Source organism: Ovis canadensis, chromosome X (genome assembly GCF_042477335.2).
Source record: "Ovis canadensis isolate MfBH-ARS-UI-01 breed Bighorn chromosome X, ARS-UI_OviCan_v2, whole genome shotgun sequence".
NCBI classification, from domain to species: Eukaryota; Metazoa; Chordata; class Mammalia; order Artiodactyla; family Bovidae; genus Ovis; species Ovis canadensis.
The window spans coordinates 63,881,456-63,897,696 of record NC_091727.1 but is presented as its reverse complement, the minus strand read 5'-3'; the positions used below and the strand labels follow the sequence as shown (position 1 = coordinate 63,897,696).

At 42.4% G+C, this 16,241-nt stretch overlaps 1 protein-coding gene across 8 annotated transcripts in view; it reads right to left on the bottom strand.

Moving 5' to 3' along the window:
* The window catches only part of EDA (ectodysplasin A), a 358,964-nt gene extending 346,508 nt beyond the window's left edge, over positions 1-12,456 (bottom strand). For 4 of the 8 annotated variants that reach the window (XM_070290288.1, XM_070290289.1, XM_070290290.1 and 1 more), the window contains exon 1: positions 11,872-12,351. In XM_070290288.1, coding sequence (XP_070146389.1) covers positions 11,872-12,267 — 396 coding nt within the window. In that variant the 5' untranslated portion in view covers positions 12,268-12,351. Of the gene's footprint in view, positions 1-11,871 lie in introns of all 8 variants that reach the window. The other 4 variants (XM_070290293.1, XM_070290294.1, XM_070290292.1 and 1 more) reach the window with 3 other exon arrangements.
* Positions 12,457-16,241: the final 3,785 nt, after the last annotated feature.

Genomic DNA, 16,241 nt, shown 5'->3' with positions numbered 1-16,241 from the left:
CAGACAGCCTAGAATGTGAAGTCAAGTGGGCCTTAGAAAGCATAACTACGAACAAAGCTAGTGGAGGTGATGGAATTCCAGTGGAGCTATTTCAAATCCTGAAAGATGATGCTGTGAAAGTGCTGCACTCAATATGCCAGCACATTTGGAAAACTCAGCAGTGGCCACAGGACTGGAAAAGGTCAGTTTTCATTCCAATCCCAAAGAAAGGCAATGCCAAAGAATGCTCAAACTACCACACAATTGCACTCATCTCACGCACCCGTAAAGTATGCTGAAAATTCTCCAAGCCAGGCTTCAGCAATATGTGAACAGTGAACTTCCAGATGTTCAAGCTGGTTTTAGAAAAGGCAGAGGAACCAGAGATCAAATTGCCAAAGTCCACTGGATTATGGAAAAAGCAAGAGAGTTCCAGGAAAACATCTATTTCTGTTTTATTGACTATGCCAAAGCCTTTGACTGTGTGGATCACAAACAACTGTGGAAAATTCTTCAAGAGATGGGAATACCAGACCACCTGACCTACCTCTTGAGAAACCTGTAAGCAGGTCAGGAAGCAACAGTTAGAACTGGACATGGAACAACAGACTGGTTCCAAATAGGAAAAGGAGTACGTCAAGGCTGTGTATTGTCACCCTGCTTATTTAACTTATATGCAGAGTACATCATGAGGGATGCTGGGCTGGAAGAAGCACAAGCTGGAATCAAGACTGCCAGGAGAAATATCAATAACCTCAGATACGCAGATGACACCACCCTTATGGCAGAAAGTGAAGAGGAACTAAAAAGCCTCTTGACGAAAGTGAAAGAGGAGAGTGAAAAAGTCGGCTTAAAGTGCAACGTTTAGAAAATGAAGATCATGGCATCTGGTCCCATCACTTCATGGGAAATAGATGGGGAAACAGTGGAAACAGTGTCAGACTTTATTTTTTTTTTTCGCTCCAAAATCACTGCAGATGGTGATTGCAGCTATGAAATTAAAAGATGCTTACTCCTTGGAAGAAAGGTTATGACCAACCTAGATACCATATTGAAAAGCAGAGACATTACTTTTCCGACTAAGGTCCATCTAGTCAAGGCTATGGTTTTTCCTGTGGTCATGTATGGATGTGAGAGTTGGACTGTGAAGAAAGCTGAGCACCGAAGAATTGATGCTTTTGAACTGTGGTCTTGGAGAAGACTCTTGAGAGTCCCTTGGACTGCAAGGAGATCCAACCAGTCCATTCTAAAGGAGATCAGCCCTGGGATTTCTTTGGAAGGAATGATGCTAAAGCTGAAGCTCCAGTACTTTGGCCACCTCATGCGAAGAGTTGACTCATTGGAAAAGACTCAGATGTGGGGAGGGATTGGGGGCAAGAGGAGAAGGGGACGACAGAGGATGAGATGGCTGGATGGCATCATCGACTCGACGGACGTGAATCTGAGTGAACTCCGGGAGTTGGTAATGGACAGGGAGGCCTGGCATGCTGCGATTCATGGGGTCGCAGAGTCGGACACAACTGAGCGACTGAACTGAACTGAACTGAATGAAAGAAATCAAAGATGACATAAACAGATGGAGAGATATTCCATGTCCCTGGGTAGGAAGAATCAATATTGTGAAAATGACTATACTACCAAATGCAATCTACAGATTCAATGCAATCCCTATCAAATTACCAATGGCATTTGTGACAGGACTAGAACAAAAATTTCACAATTCATATAGAAACAATAAAGACCCCGAATAGTCAAAGCAGTCTTGAGAAAGAAAACTGGAGCTGGAGGAATCAACCTTCCTGACTTCAGATTACACTACAAAGCTACAATCATCAAGTATGCTATGGTACTGGCACAAAAACAAAAATATAGACCAACAGAACAAGACAGAAAGCCCAGAAATAAACCCAGGCACCTAAGGGTGCCTTATTTTTGACAAATGAGACAAGAATAACACAATGGGGCAATGATAGTCTCTTCAATAAATGATGCTGGGATTGGACAGGTACATGTAAAAGAATGAAATTGGAACACTTCCTAACACCGTACACAAAGATAAACTCAAAATGGATTAATGACTTAAATGTACAAACAGAAATATAAAACTCTTGGAGGAAAACATAGGCAGAACACTCAATGACATAAATCAAAGCAAGATCTATAACCCACCTGCTAGAGTAATGGAAATAAAAACAAAAGTAGACAAGTGGGACATGATTAAACTTAAAAGCTTTTGCACAGCAAAGGAAACTATAAGCAAGGTAAAAAGACAACCCTCAGAATGGGAGAAAATAACAGCAAATGAAACAACTGACAAAGGATTAATTTCCAAAATATATAAGCAGCTGATACAACTCAATACCAGAAAAACAAATAACCAAATCAAAAAGTGGGAAAAACACCTAAACAGACATTTCTCCAAAGAAGACATACAGATGGCTAATGAACACATGAAAAGATGCTCAGCATCACTCATTATAAGAGAAATGCAAATCAAAACTACAATGAGATATCACCTCACACTGGTCAGAATGGCCATAATCAAAAAGTCTACAAACAATAAATGCTGGAGAGGGTGTGGAGAAAAGGGAAGCCTCTTGCACTGTTGGTGGGAATGTAAATTGACACAGCCACTATGGAAGATGGTATGGACATTCTTTTAAAAAACTAGGAATAACCCACCATAAGACCCAGGAATCTCACTCCTAGGCATATACCCTGAGGAAACCAAAATTGAAAGAGACACATGTATCCCAATGTTCACTGCAGCACTATTTACAATAGCTAAAACATGGAAGCAACCTAGATGTCCAGAGACAGATGAATGGGTAAAGAAGTTGTGGTACATATACACAATGGAATATTGCTCAGCCATAAAAAGAACACATTTGAATCAGTTCTAATGAGGTGGATGAACCTAGAACCTATTATACAGAGTGAAGTCAGAAAGAGAAAGATAAATAACATATTCTAACATATACATATGAAATCTAGAAAAACGGTACTGAAGAATTTATTTACAGGGCAACAATAGAGAAACAGACATAGAGAATGGATTTATGGACATGGGAAGAGGTGAGGAGAGGGTGAGACGTATGGAAAGAGTAACATGGAAACTTACGTTACCATATGAAAAATAGATAGCCAGTGCGAATTTGCTGTATGGCTCAGGAAACTCAAACAGAGGCTCTGTATCAACCTAGAGGGATGGGATTGGGAGGGAGATGGGACGGAGGTTCAAAAGGGAGGGGATATATGTATACCTTTGGCTGACTCATGTTGAGGTTTGACAGAAAACAACAAAATTCTATAAAGCAATCATCCTTCAATAAAAAATAAATTGATTTTTTAAAATCTAAAATTAAAAAAAGAATCCACAAATTTATAAGAACAAACAATCCAATAAAAATGTGCAAGAGACTTGTATAGGCACTTCACAAAAGAAGATAACCAAACATAATAAACATATGAAAAGGAATACAACTTCATTAATCTTCTGAGAAATGCCAGTTAAAATCACAATGTGGTATTACTACAAACCGACCCACCAGAATGGCTATAATTTAAACAGTGACAATAACAAGTATTAGCAAGGATGTGGAACAACTAGAATTCTCATACATTGCCATACATTGGGAATGCAAATTGGTACAATCACTGAGAAAAGCTGTCGTTATCAATAAATTTGAAAATGCGCATTCCCTATGACCCAGAAATTCCAATCCTAGGTATATACCCCACAGAAATTCAAGTACATATAACCAAAAGACCTATGTAATAATATTCATAGTACTGTTATTTATACTAACCCCAAACAGTAAACAATCCAAAAATTCATTTTATCAGTAGAATGAATAAATAACCTGTGGTATTATTCAAACCAGTGAATAATATATAATAATGCAAATAAAAAACTACAGTTGCATGCAACATTACAGACATCAAAAAAGCATGACACCGAGCCAAAAAAGGCCACCCGAGAATATGTACTGCTTGATTTCATTTATATCAAGTTCATAATGGGAAAAAGTAATCTATGATGTTAGACATCAGGATAGTCATTCACTTTGGAGAAGGAAGATGGTATAGTGATAGGGCTGGGGCGTAAGTAAGATGGGGGTTACGAGATGCTACCAATACTTCTATTTCTTGACCTGAGTTCTGGTAACATTAGTGTATTCACTTTATGGTAATTCATCGAGTTGTACAATTATGATTTATGAACTTTTCTGTATGTATACTTCAATGAAAAAAGTAGGGGAAAAAAAGAAGAGCTAAGTGATGAGTATTTATAGACTAGTCAGATGAAAATGACCCTCCAAGAGGGCACCCTGCAGGTAAGGCAAGTAGTTTTCTTGGTAATGTTCTTGGGAATTAAACGGCTTCAGAAGTTCTCTGATATAAAGAGATCTTCCCTGTAAGGTAGTCACAGATAAATTACAAGTTATTTTTCACAAGAGTTAAGAGAAAAAGAAAGAGATAAGACCTAAATGCAAATAAAACAGAACATCAAATGAGACATAGCAGAAAACTTTTTCCACCATCATACAGCTAATGTAGTTAGGCCTCTTCTCAATTTCACTGTCTAATGATTCTAAAAACCAGTGAAATATTACCAGTGGAGCTATCTACACACCTAAGCATAGGTGACAATTCATAGGCTTAGCAAGACCTGAGGAAAATAGGCCTGTTACAAAACTCTTTGTTTTATATGAACATCTCCAAAGGCCCCAAATAATATTTAAGTTGACAAGTATTCAGGTATCCCAACTATAACCAGCACTATAACCAACTATAACTAGTATTGTGGAAAAAGACAGAAAAGAAGGCGCTCTAATATAAAAACACAAAATTTATTAAACACAAAAACGGCAATAACAACTGGGGAATGATTCCAAGACAGAATATGGTGGGCGGGTTGCAGGAGTAGATTAGGAAGAGACAAAAGGGGATAAGTATAATGGAGCCAGTTCATTGAAAGCCTTCAATGTCACACTGAAAAGTTTAAATTTAACCCTATAGAAAATGATTTTATCTGCATCCCATTCCGCTAAAATAATTCTTGGACTTAGTGATTCCTAGTCATTTTCTTGATCAACTGGCCCTAATAATTAGTATCAAATCTAGATACACTAATGTCCTATCCAGTTAAACCAAGAGATGTTTTGTGCAAAGTTAAGGTTAACTTCAATGACATCACCTCAAATCAGTCAGTTCAGTTGTTCAGTTGTGTCTGACTTTTTGCGACCCCATGGACTGCAGCACGCCAGGCTTCCCTATCCATCACCAACTCCCAGAGTTTGCTCAAACTCATGTCCATTGAGTCGGTGATACCATCTATCCATATCATCCTCTGTTGTCCCCTTCTCCTCCTGCCTTCAATCTTTCCCAGCATCGGGGCCTTTTCCAATGAGTCAGTTCCTTGCATCATGTGGCCAAAGTATTGGAGTTTCAGCTTCAGTGTGAGTCCTTCAAATGAATATTCAGGATTGATTTCCTTTAGGATGGACTGGTTGGAACTCCTTGCAGTCCAAGGGACTCTCAAGAGTCTTCTCCAACACCACAGTTCAAAAGCATCAATTCTTTATCACTCAGCTTTCTTTACAGTCCAAATCTCACATCCATACATGACCACTGGAAAAACCATAGCTTTGACTAGATGGACCTTTGCTGGCAAAGTAATGTCTCTGCTTTTTAATGTGCTGTCTAGGTTGGTCATAGCTTTACTTCCAAGGAGTAAGTGCCTTTTCATTTCATGGCTGCAGTCACCATCTGCAGTGATTTTGGAGCCGAAAAAACTAGTCCGTCACTGTTTCCACTGTTTGCCCATTTTTTGCCATGAAGTGATGGGAATGGATATCATGATGTTAGTTTTTGAATGTTGAGTTTTAAGCCAACTTTTTCTCTCTCTTCTTTCACTTTCATTAAGAGGCTCTTAATGAAAGGCTCACCTCAAATAATTAGGGACATATTCCAAATATTGCTAACAGTTCTCAATAAACCATTATAAATATGCACAAACATATTTTTCTAAGCACTTAAACCTTAAGAGTTCCAATTAGAGTATCTCTCAGGAAAACTGTCTGAATGAGATACTACCTTTATTTGCCTACCCCACAAAATAATCTTCCAACCATCTAAATATGCCTAATACCTAATATCTTTTTGCCTTTTCATACTGTTCATGGGGTTCTCAAGGCAAGAAGACTGAAGTGGTTTGCCATTCCCTTCTCCACTGACCATGTCTTGACAGCACTCTCTACCATGACCCATCCATCTTGGGTGGCCCTACATGGCATGGCTCACAGTTTCATTAAGTTAGACAAGGCTGTGGTCCATGTGATCAGTTTGAATTAGTTTTCTGTGACTGTAGTTTTCATTCTGTCTGCTCTCTGATGGATAAGGATAAGAGGCTTATGGATGCTTCCTGATGGGAGAGACTGAGGGGAAAACTGGGTCCTGTTCTAACAGGCTGAACCATGCTCAGTACCTTTTTAATCCAAGTTTCTGTTGATAGGCGGGGCTGTGTTCCCTCCCTGTTGTTTGACCTGAGACCAAGTATGGTGAAGGTAATAAAGATAATCCTTAGAAGAAATGGAGTAGCCATCATAGTCAAAAAGAGTCCAAAATGCAGTTCTTGGGTGCATTCTCAAAAATGACAGAATGATCTCTGTTCGTTTCTAAGGCAAACCATTCATTATCACAGTAATCCAAGTCTATGCCCCAACCAGTAACACTGAAGAAGCTGAATTTGAATGGTTCTATGAAGACCTACAAGACCGTCTAGAACTAATAACCAAAAAAGATGTCCTTTTCATTACAGAGGACTGGAATGCAAAAGTTGGAAGTCAAGAGTTACCTGGAGTAACAGGCAAATTTGGCCTTGGAGTACAAAATGAATCAGGGCAAAGAATAACAGAGTTTTGCCAAGAGAATGCACTGGTCATAGCAAACACCCTCTTCCAACAACACAAGAGATGACTTGACACATGGACATCACCAGATGGTCAATACCGAAATCAGATTGAGTATATTCTTTGCAGCCAAAGATGGAGAAGCTCTATATAGTCAGCAAAAATAAGACTGAGAGCTTGACAGTGGCTCAGATCATGAACTCCTTATTGAAAAATCCAGACTTAAATTGAAGAAAGGGAAAACCACTAGACCATTTGGGTATGACCTAAATCATATCATTTACTATTATACAGTGGAAGTGACAAACAGATTCAAGGGATTAGATCTGACAGAGTGCCTGAAGAACCTTGAACAGAGGTTCCTAGACATTGTATAGGAGGCAGTATTCAAGACTATCTCCAAGAAAAAGAAATGCAAAAGGCCAAAATGGTTGTGGAGGCCTTACAAATAGCTGTGAAAAGAAGAGAAGCTAAAGGCAAAGGAGAAAAAAAAAGACAAACCCATTTGAATACAGAATAGCAAGGAGAGATAAGAAAGCCTTCCTCAGGGATCAGTGCAAAGAAATAGAGGAAAACAATAGAATAGGAAAGACTAGAGATCTCTTCAAGAAAATTAGAGATACCAAGCACTCAAAATTCTCCTAGCCAGGTTTTAACAGTACATGAAGCATGAACTTCCAGATGTTCAAGTTGGATTTAGAAAAGGCAGAGGAACCAGAGATCAAATTGCCAACATGTGTTGGATCATTGAAAAAGCAAGAGTTCCAGAAAAGCATCTACTTTTGCTTTATTGACTAAGCCAAAGCCTTTGACTGTGTGGATCACAACAAACTGTGGAAAATTCTTCAAGAGATGGGAATATCAGACCACCTTACCTGCCTCCTGAGAAATCTGTATGCAGGTCAAGAAGCAACAGTTAGAACTGAACATGGAAAAACAGACTGGTTCCAAATAGGGAAAGGTGTATGTCAAGGCTGTATATTGTTACCCTGCTTATTTAACTTATATGCAGAGTACATCATGAGACACACTGGGCTGGAGGAAGCACAAGCTGGAATCAAGATTGCCAGGAGAAATATCAATAACCTCAGATACGCAGATGACACCACTCTTATGGCAGAAAGCGAAGAACTAAAGAACCTCTTAATGAAAGAGAAAGAGGAGAGTGAAAAAGTTGGCTCAACTCTCAACATTCAGAAAACTAAGATCATGGCATCTGGTCCCATCATTCCATGGCAAATAGATGGGCAAACAATAGAAACAGTGACAGACTTTAGTTTTTTGGGCTCCAAAATCACTGCAGATGATGACTGCAGCCATGAAATGAAAAGGCACTTGCTCCTTGGAAGAAAAGCTATGACCAACCTAGTCAGCATATTAAAAAGCAGAGCCATTATTTGCCAACAACGGTCCATCCAGTCAAAGCTATGGTGTTTCCAGTAGTCATTTACAGATACGAGAGGTGGACTAAAAGAAAGCTGAGTGCCAAAGAATTGATGCTTTTGAACTGTGGTGTTGGAGAAGACTCTTGAGAGTCCCTTGGACTGCTAGGAGGTCCAACCAGTCCATCCTAAAGGAAATCAGTCCTGAATATTCATTGGAAGGACTGATGCTGAAGCTGAAACTCCAATACTTTGGCACCTGATGTGAAGGACTGACTCATTGGAAAAGACCCTGATGCTGGGAAGGATTGAAGGCAGGAGGAGAAGGGGATGACAGAGGATGAGATGGTTGGATGGCATCACCAGCTCGATGCACATGAGTTTGAGCAAGCTCCGGGAGTTGGTGATGGACAGAGAAGCCTGCAGTCCATGGAGTTTCAAAGAGTCAGACACGGCTGAGCAACTGAACTGACTGAACTGAACTGAATACCTAATATAGTGGCTGGCTCATAGCAGGCTTTCTATTTATTGAACTATATTGTTAAATTACAGCAGTACATTAACCTTACTCATCTCTCTCATGGTTTAGTATACTTTGATCATATCCTTCTTTCTACAGACTGAAAAAAACAACTAGAAAATCCTTCCAACACTTTGATCAATTTAGGTTGGCTTCTGGGGATTTGTATCAGCTGTTAAGTTTTTCTTGATGAGCAGCCACCAGGATTACCTATATGATTGTGAATGCAAATCCACTTTTCGTCTTTTACAGGGAAATGATAAGAGTTTTGTTTCATCATTGTTTTCAACACTCTTCCTGTTAATGCCCACCATATTCTTGGCTTTTAGGACCACAGTCACAACTGGGCCAACTTCTTCACAGATTCATAAACAGTGATTTTTATTTTACTCTAACAATAATATTGTGTATTATCTGACTCAGAGACTGATGTGATGTATTTATAATAGTTCCTGGGATCATCTCCAGTGAGTATCCAGATAAACCTCCAGATACTCAGCTACTCCAGCTGTAGGAGACTGGCATGATTCCAGAAGGTCCACAGTGACCCTTTCATTTTTTATCACGAACAACTGTCTCCACTCGGGAGGCTTTTCTAATAAGTCCCTAGGAGAATTTTGTTGATCTCTCTGCTATGTATCCTGACTGCCCTAATTTCCTTCTGTATTCTGTTTTTAAAGTCTTAAAATTGAAAGATGGCATACATACATCTTCAGTGACTTCTAGATCCCTTTCTTGAGTCATAACTGAGCCCATCCTCTCATAGCATGGATAGGTTTGCATGACCTTATACAATGACGTACCTGTGACTAGTCTCCCTACTTGGTCTCATGAGATCTTCCTGCAATTTATTCTTATCAGTTTGCCTGCACTCCTTGCAGATAAACTGGTGTGAAACCTGAGTGTTTTGCCCATGGAAGGGTGTATATTTTTATCTTTCTTCCTCTCCATCTAAGAGTTGCTGTAACAGCAGCTGTTTGTGTTGAAAACTGAAATATAAAAATATGACCTACGTGGCCAAATCCCACTAGGCTGTTTACTTCCTTATTTATGAATCAGATTCTGTCAGCACAATTTAGAATCTTGGCTGTCAGCAATACTGCAATTGAATGTCCTTGCAAAGCCAGCAGAGGGTGCACCAGGGCACTGCAAATTTTACCCAAGATGTAGCAGTATCAATTTACTAGCCAATCAACATTTCCTTTTTTTCTTTTTTTTTGGCTTGGTATACTAAAACTAATATCCTTAAATCTTAAGTTCGTTTTGGGCTAAAATTCCTTCAAAGCATACTCTAATTCTCCTGAAAGTGAAGTTCAGGAAAAATAAGGAATACATGGTTAAACTTAGTCTGGCTAAAATGAAGGTAGAGTAAAAAATGATGCAAACAAAGCTCTATCCAGCTACCTGACAAAAGTCTCCAGAAAGTAGTATATCATGGAATGGGAACTGAACTGGGAGCAAAGAGACCGGCTACCATCCTAATTTTGATCATAGTTGTATGACTTTAGACAAGTCATTTCCCCCATTGGAATTATGTGTTCTCCAAGATGAGTTATCAAAAGGACTCATGGCTCCTCATAATTCACAAAAACTCTAACCAATTGATGTCAGTAAATGTAAAGAAACAGTATGCTTATTTCTACTCCTCGAAAAGACTAAAACAGAAAGAATAAAGGACAGAAGATAGGGCACTGTATTTAAACCTAGACAGAACTATTTCAAGTACCATGCAAAGGCAACTAAACGTCATTATAGACCATATGAGAATCCGATACCATCACAGAATCCCCAGAATACAGCTGTTCTGCTAGTCTTCAGCCTACAAACAGGTCTGTCAATTCTGAATGCCAAAAAGCCTTGGTCACTATTTGACTAAGGAAGTTCAATCCTTCATCTTTTCACAGAATACCAATGTTCAGCTGCTAAGTATTTCTACTGGGTATAGTCAGGGATGCAGGGTGGATAGATAAAGGGAACCAGAATCCTAGTTAATTATCATGTAGCTACAGTGTTTAAAGTTTCAAGTACCAGAAGCCTGTCTATTGATTCACTTCCCTGATAAACTGTTATATAAGTTGAAGTGTGCTAGCAAAACATTTTAAGACTCAGGAGAACTTTACAATGTAGAAACTGTGTCAGTCCTAATATTACAGCATTATCATGAATGCAACACCAGCTTTGGATGGGTGGTCAAAGTAGCACAAACAATGTTATACAGTAGGGCAATGACTCTAAATGTGATAGTAAATATAGAAGGCCTGGGTCGCTCACCTCAAGGAGCTTATTTGCACGACTTCCCCTCTTCCTCAAGAGGAACAAATTGACTGTTATTCTTCAACCACCTCAAAAAGATCCTTGGCTGCTTCTCTTAAGTTTACATGAGACAAAATATGGCAAACGAGAATATTTAGTTTAAGTGCACTAAATTTCCCTAAAGAGATTTGCTGTTTCAAAAGTTGTCTACCAAGACGGTATATTTCCACCAGAATTCTTCAGGGGGGCTGATCCTCACTAAATTACCGAGGACAATTCGTCTCAAATTGCAGGTAAGTGTGAACAAGTCCACGATCTGGTCAGCGCACCAGGACCTCGCGCGGAAAACACGGTTCAAAGTTGTTTCAACGGGCGTGGAGCAATTATTACAGCTGTTTACAGCTCCAACTCCAAACGAGAGTCTGCTAGTGCTGGCATCAGCTCTGGACACGAAAAAACAAGCACAGCGGGCGGAGAATCTCACCGGGAGCAGAACGGCCAGGCTGCTGCCGTTAGTCGGCCAGGGGGGCAGCGCCCGCACCTTCGCGCCGCGGCCCGGCTGGGAGCGCCGCCAACTCTTCCCGAGGCAGCCGGAGCCGGGGGCGGCGGGCGCCGGCCAGAGTTCCCAAGTCCGGGGGTCCTGAGAGACTCAGAGTGAGCTGAGCCAGGGACCGAGGACAACCTGCCCCCAGGCGACCTCTCCCTGGCTCGCCCACCACCTCCCCGGTCCAGCCGTCGAACTCAGCTCGAGGTGGCAGAGTCCTTCCCCGGCCCCCGCCCTGCGCACATGGTGAGGGGGCCCTGCCCCTCCAGAGTGACTCACCTGGTGCCCATCCTGGGAGTCTGGGGGGAGCGTAGTTTCTCCCGGTTCCAGCGGCTGCTGCTGCGGGGACCGCTGCCCGAAGTGGCGGGTGATGGGACCTTTGGGGTCGAGGCCACCGGGGCTGCTCAGGGTGCCCGAGGTGCCAGGGGTACCGGGGCCGCTGAAGCGGGACTCAGCTCCCCGTTCCCGCCGCAACTCGGAGCGCAATTCTAGGTAGCAGCACAACGTCAGCAGGTGGAGGGCCAGGGAGAGGCCAAAGAAACCCAGAAAGAGCCGGCAGCTGTTCCCTTCGCCCGCCCGGGCTGGGGCCCCGCGACAGCCGCAGCCCTGGCTCCCGCGTTCCCGCGGCGCTGCCGCGGGCAGGGGTTCCCTGCGCTCCACCTCGGGGTAGCCCATGGCCTCCGGAGACACCCACTCTCTGAGGCCCGGGAGCCGCCGCGTCTGCCTCAGCCCTTCGCGACCCCTGACAGGCGGCTACTGTCCTGCCATCGGCTGGGGGCTGCAGGGACCCGTTCCTGCGCGACGGAGGCTGGGCGGGACCCAGCAGGGAGCAGCCTCATGTGCAGCTCCTCTCCGAGGGGTGGGAAAGAGAGGAGGAGGGGAGGGAGGGACAGGCGGCTCGGCCCGCCGAGGGAATGAGGGAGGAGGCCCCGGCCGACCCCGCCCCGTGCCTCAAGCGGGTGCTGGTACGCCCAACCACCGGGCCCGCCAAGCCTCGGCGCCCCGCCCCCTACAGTTCCACCCGGGGCCTCCAGCCGCGGGGCGGGGCCTGGGGGCGTGTGGGTTCGCCTCTGTCCCGCGGCCCCACCCAGCTCTTCTAGCTCGCCAGGTTCCAGTTGGTGACTGTGGCTGTCGTTCATCCCTGGACTCCGCCCCAATTTAACCCTAGAGCGCCAGTTCGGCGTTGGGGGGGAAGAGGGGAGAGGAGGAGGCGAGGCGAGGGAGGCTGAGAAGAATTGGGGAACCTTGGAAGGAAACTAGAGCAAAGAAAAGGAGGCGGAAACTAGTATTAATAGAAATGTTTGCAATTAACTGCAGTTGTTAATAACATCATCCAGTACTTATCTGTTTCTTTCAATCTTCAAAGCGTTTAGCAGACGTTAAACTAATTAAAACAGTCCTGGGTTTGGAATGAAACCATGCCTGCTGTGTTTGCAATTCAATGGCCCGCCAAAAGAAAAGGAGACCCAGGAGCCTCAGAGCCAAAGGGAGTGAGAATGGGGTGGGTCAGTCCCACCTCTGGAGTGAGTCTGGGGCCTCGGTCTAAGCGTAAGAAGCCCATCTGTGCCAGGTGGAACGGAAGTGATGCTGCCTCATGCAAGATAAAACAGTCCCTAAGATTTCTTGGTATATTATTTCAACGTATTGATCCCTTTACAGTGTAGAAAGTGCTGTAGGAGAGAATCCACAGCCAGTGTAGTTTTCCTCTCCCACTGCAACAGGAGTTTGGAGTGAAGAACAAGTGCCTTCAATAAGCAAATGGGGAAACTGAGGTCCAGAATAAGGTGGATTTTTTTTTTACAAGCATGGTCCACAGAATGGCCAGACAGTACTGGCATCTCTACTTGCAGGCAACTGTTCTGGCCTCTCCACCCCTCTCCTCCTCTCCCTGGAGTAGTCCCTGGGGAAGTTCAACGAGTCCGCCGGCCAAGTGTTCCAGATGTACACTGCTGCAACTGCAGTATCTTCAATAGCTGCACCAACCAGAAAAGGGTTCAGAGCAAAAAACAAACGGAAAAAACAAATAAAAAAGTAGCAAATGTCAGAATAATAGACCCTAAAATGAAGTATGCAAAGGATTAGTCAAAATTGACAAGAGTCATTAGTCTGTGATTATAGAGAGCCAAATGACCATAGCAGGGGAAGTATGTATGCTTCTTGGTCACTATGTGAGGAATATTCCCATGTGAGGAATAATTAGCAGTTTTATTGACCTGAAAAGGGTAGGCCTAAGACCTGACTCAATGGACATGAGTTTGAGTAAGCTCCAGGAGTTGATGATGGACTGGGAAGCCTGGCATGCTGCAGTCCATGGGGTCACAAAGAGCCAGACACGACTGAGCGACTGGACCGAACTGAAGACCTAGGCTGGTAGGAAAGAAGAAAATTAAGGGGAAGTAGGAAAGAATACAGAAGAAAAGAAACAAAAAGAACGAAAGCAAAGCATATGGTGGGGAGGTCAGCCTCAAGATTACAGAAGTCATAAATCTTAAATATATTAGCCACAGCCAATTTTTTCTCTCAGACACTTTATGTATGGCCTCAGTCCTTCAGAAATAATCTTTCTGTCTCCTCATTAGCCCTTATGGATGAAATATAAAGTTTTCAAAGACTAGCATCATAATGAAAATAAAATTAAAAAGGAGCATTTAGCCAATCTCAGGTCCTGCTTGTTCAGTCAAGGAATTCTAGATGCTGGCTGGGGGAACTGCCAGGCTGATTTACCTTAATTATTACAGCCCAGAATTATTAGAAAGAATACTAGACTAGAAACCAGTAGACCTGACCCTGACACTGGTTTGCTGGGTCACTCTGAGCAAGTCACTGTTTTGGGGTACCTTAGTTTCTCCAACTATAAAATGAAAGTTTAAACTTAAACAGCTATAATATTGTGTTTTATCTGTGATGTCACTGACATTTTGACTTGGTTGCATACATAAAGGGTTCAAAGTGGCTGCTTCTTCTCCCCCTAAAGTGAAAAAAGAACAAATAACAGCTACTCCTGAGAGTGATTGTTGTGCTCAGGGGTTTTACTGGTCTCAATTTACCATGTTCTACCAGGCTTTCTGAAGCTTGACTGAAACCCTGGGTTGCACCATTGCCTTCAGAAGTCCTGCAAATTGCATTTGATCTAGAACCTCACTTTGGTTCCTCAGAAGAACATATGGCTTCATATGCAGTAGAAATATTGGAATGGGGCAACCCAGTGAGAAATGTACATGGTTATTTTTTAAAAGTGTTTTGAAGTGTTAACTCTGTTAGTTTTTATGCTTCCATAAGTACCCTATCCCCTACAGCACAGGTCTCAAAATGACAGCCTGCAGGTTACATCCAGTCAACAGATGTGTTGTGTTTGGAGCAGTGTTGGTTAAAACTTTGGATTAAAGAAAAATAATTGCCAGGATACAGAAATCAGGAGATTTCACATTTAAAAAAAAAAAACCCTATTTCCTTAAAGCATCCTAACACTGGATCCACGTTCCCATATGGCTACAGTCAGCTAGAACTGCCCCCTTGAGATAAGAATGAGCAATCAAGCTCCACACAGTCATTCCCCAACTCCTTCCTTTAGTCTCCATTACTGTGCTTGTCACCCATTTACCTTACCTGTCTGGCCCCATGTACTCCAGAATACAAGATGTCAGCTCCTTAGCATGCCCTTTCCAACCTCATCTTCCTCCATCCTACAAAGAATCCATACTCCTGCAATCCTAAAATCACTGACACATCCCGCACTTGAACAAGCTGGTTTCTTTGCTAGGAATGCCCCTGCCTTAGAAAACTGATATATTTTTCAAGAATCAAAACATTTGTTCCCTCTGGTATGGCCCCACAACTCATTCCAAACAGATTTCCATTTTTCCTTTCACTGCACCCTGATGTGATGATATCTCTGACCACATCATATTGTTTTATCCACAGGCTTTCTCACCACTAACCTGTGAACAACTTGATAGTAAAAACCATGTCCTTTCCATTTTGGTAGTCTCCGTACAAAGCATAGCATGTAACACATAGTAGATACCAGTACTGTTTGTCAAATGAATGGAGCATGACATCTGCTATGGTAACCCAGACTGCCTAGAATTCCGAAAATGAAACTGGGCCAAAGGATGCCTGTCAGTACTACTTATGAAGCTACTACTGTGTACAGAGCTGTATGATACACTATCAAAAGATATAAAGGAAATAGAACCAAATGACATTTGTGCAATTATCCTCTTTATTTGTACCACTGTGTGAATAATCCAGAAATTCAAAAATAATTGGTTTGTAGTACCTGATTGGCTTTCTGTCCCATCAAATTTCTCTTCCTAATTTTATTTACCTGGGCCCAATATTAAAAAGGTCCATATAGTCAAAGGTATGGTTTCTCCAGTAGTCATGTATGGATATGAGAGCTGGACCATAAAGAAGGTGGAGTGCCAAAGAATTGATGCTTTTGAACTGTGGTGCTGGAGAAGACTCTTGAGAGTCCCTTGGACTGCAAGATCAAACCAGTCAATCCTAAAGGAAATCAACCCTGCATATTCATTGGAAGGACTAATGCTGAAGCTGAAGCTCCAATACTTTGGCCACCTGATGCAAAGAGCTGACTCACTGCAAAAGACCCCGATGCTGGGAAAGGTTGAAGGCAGAAGGAGAAGGGG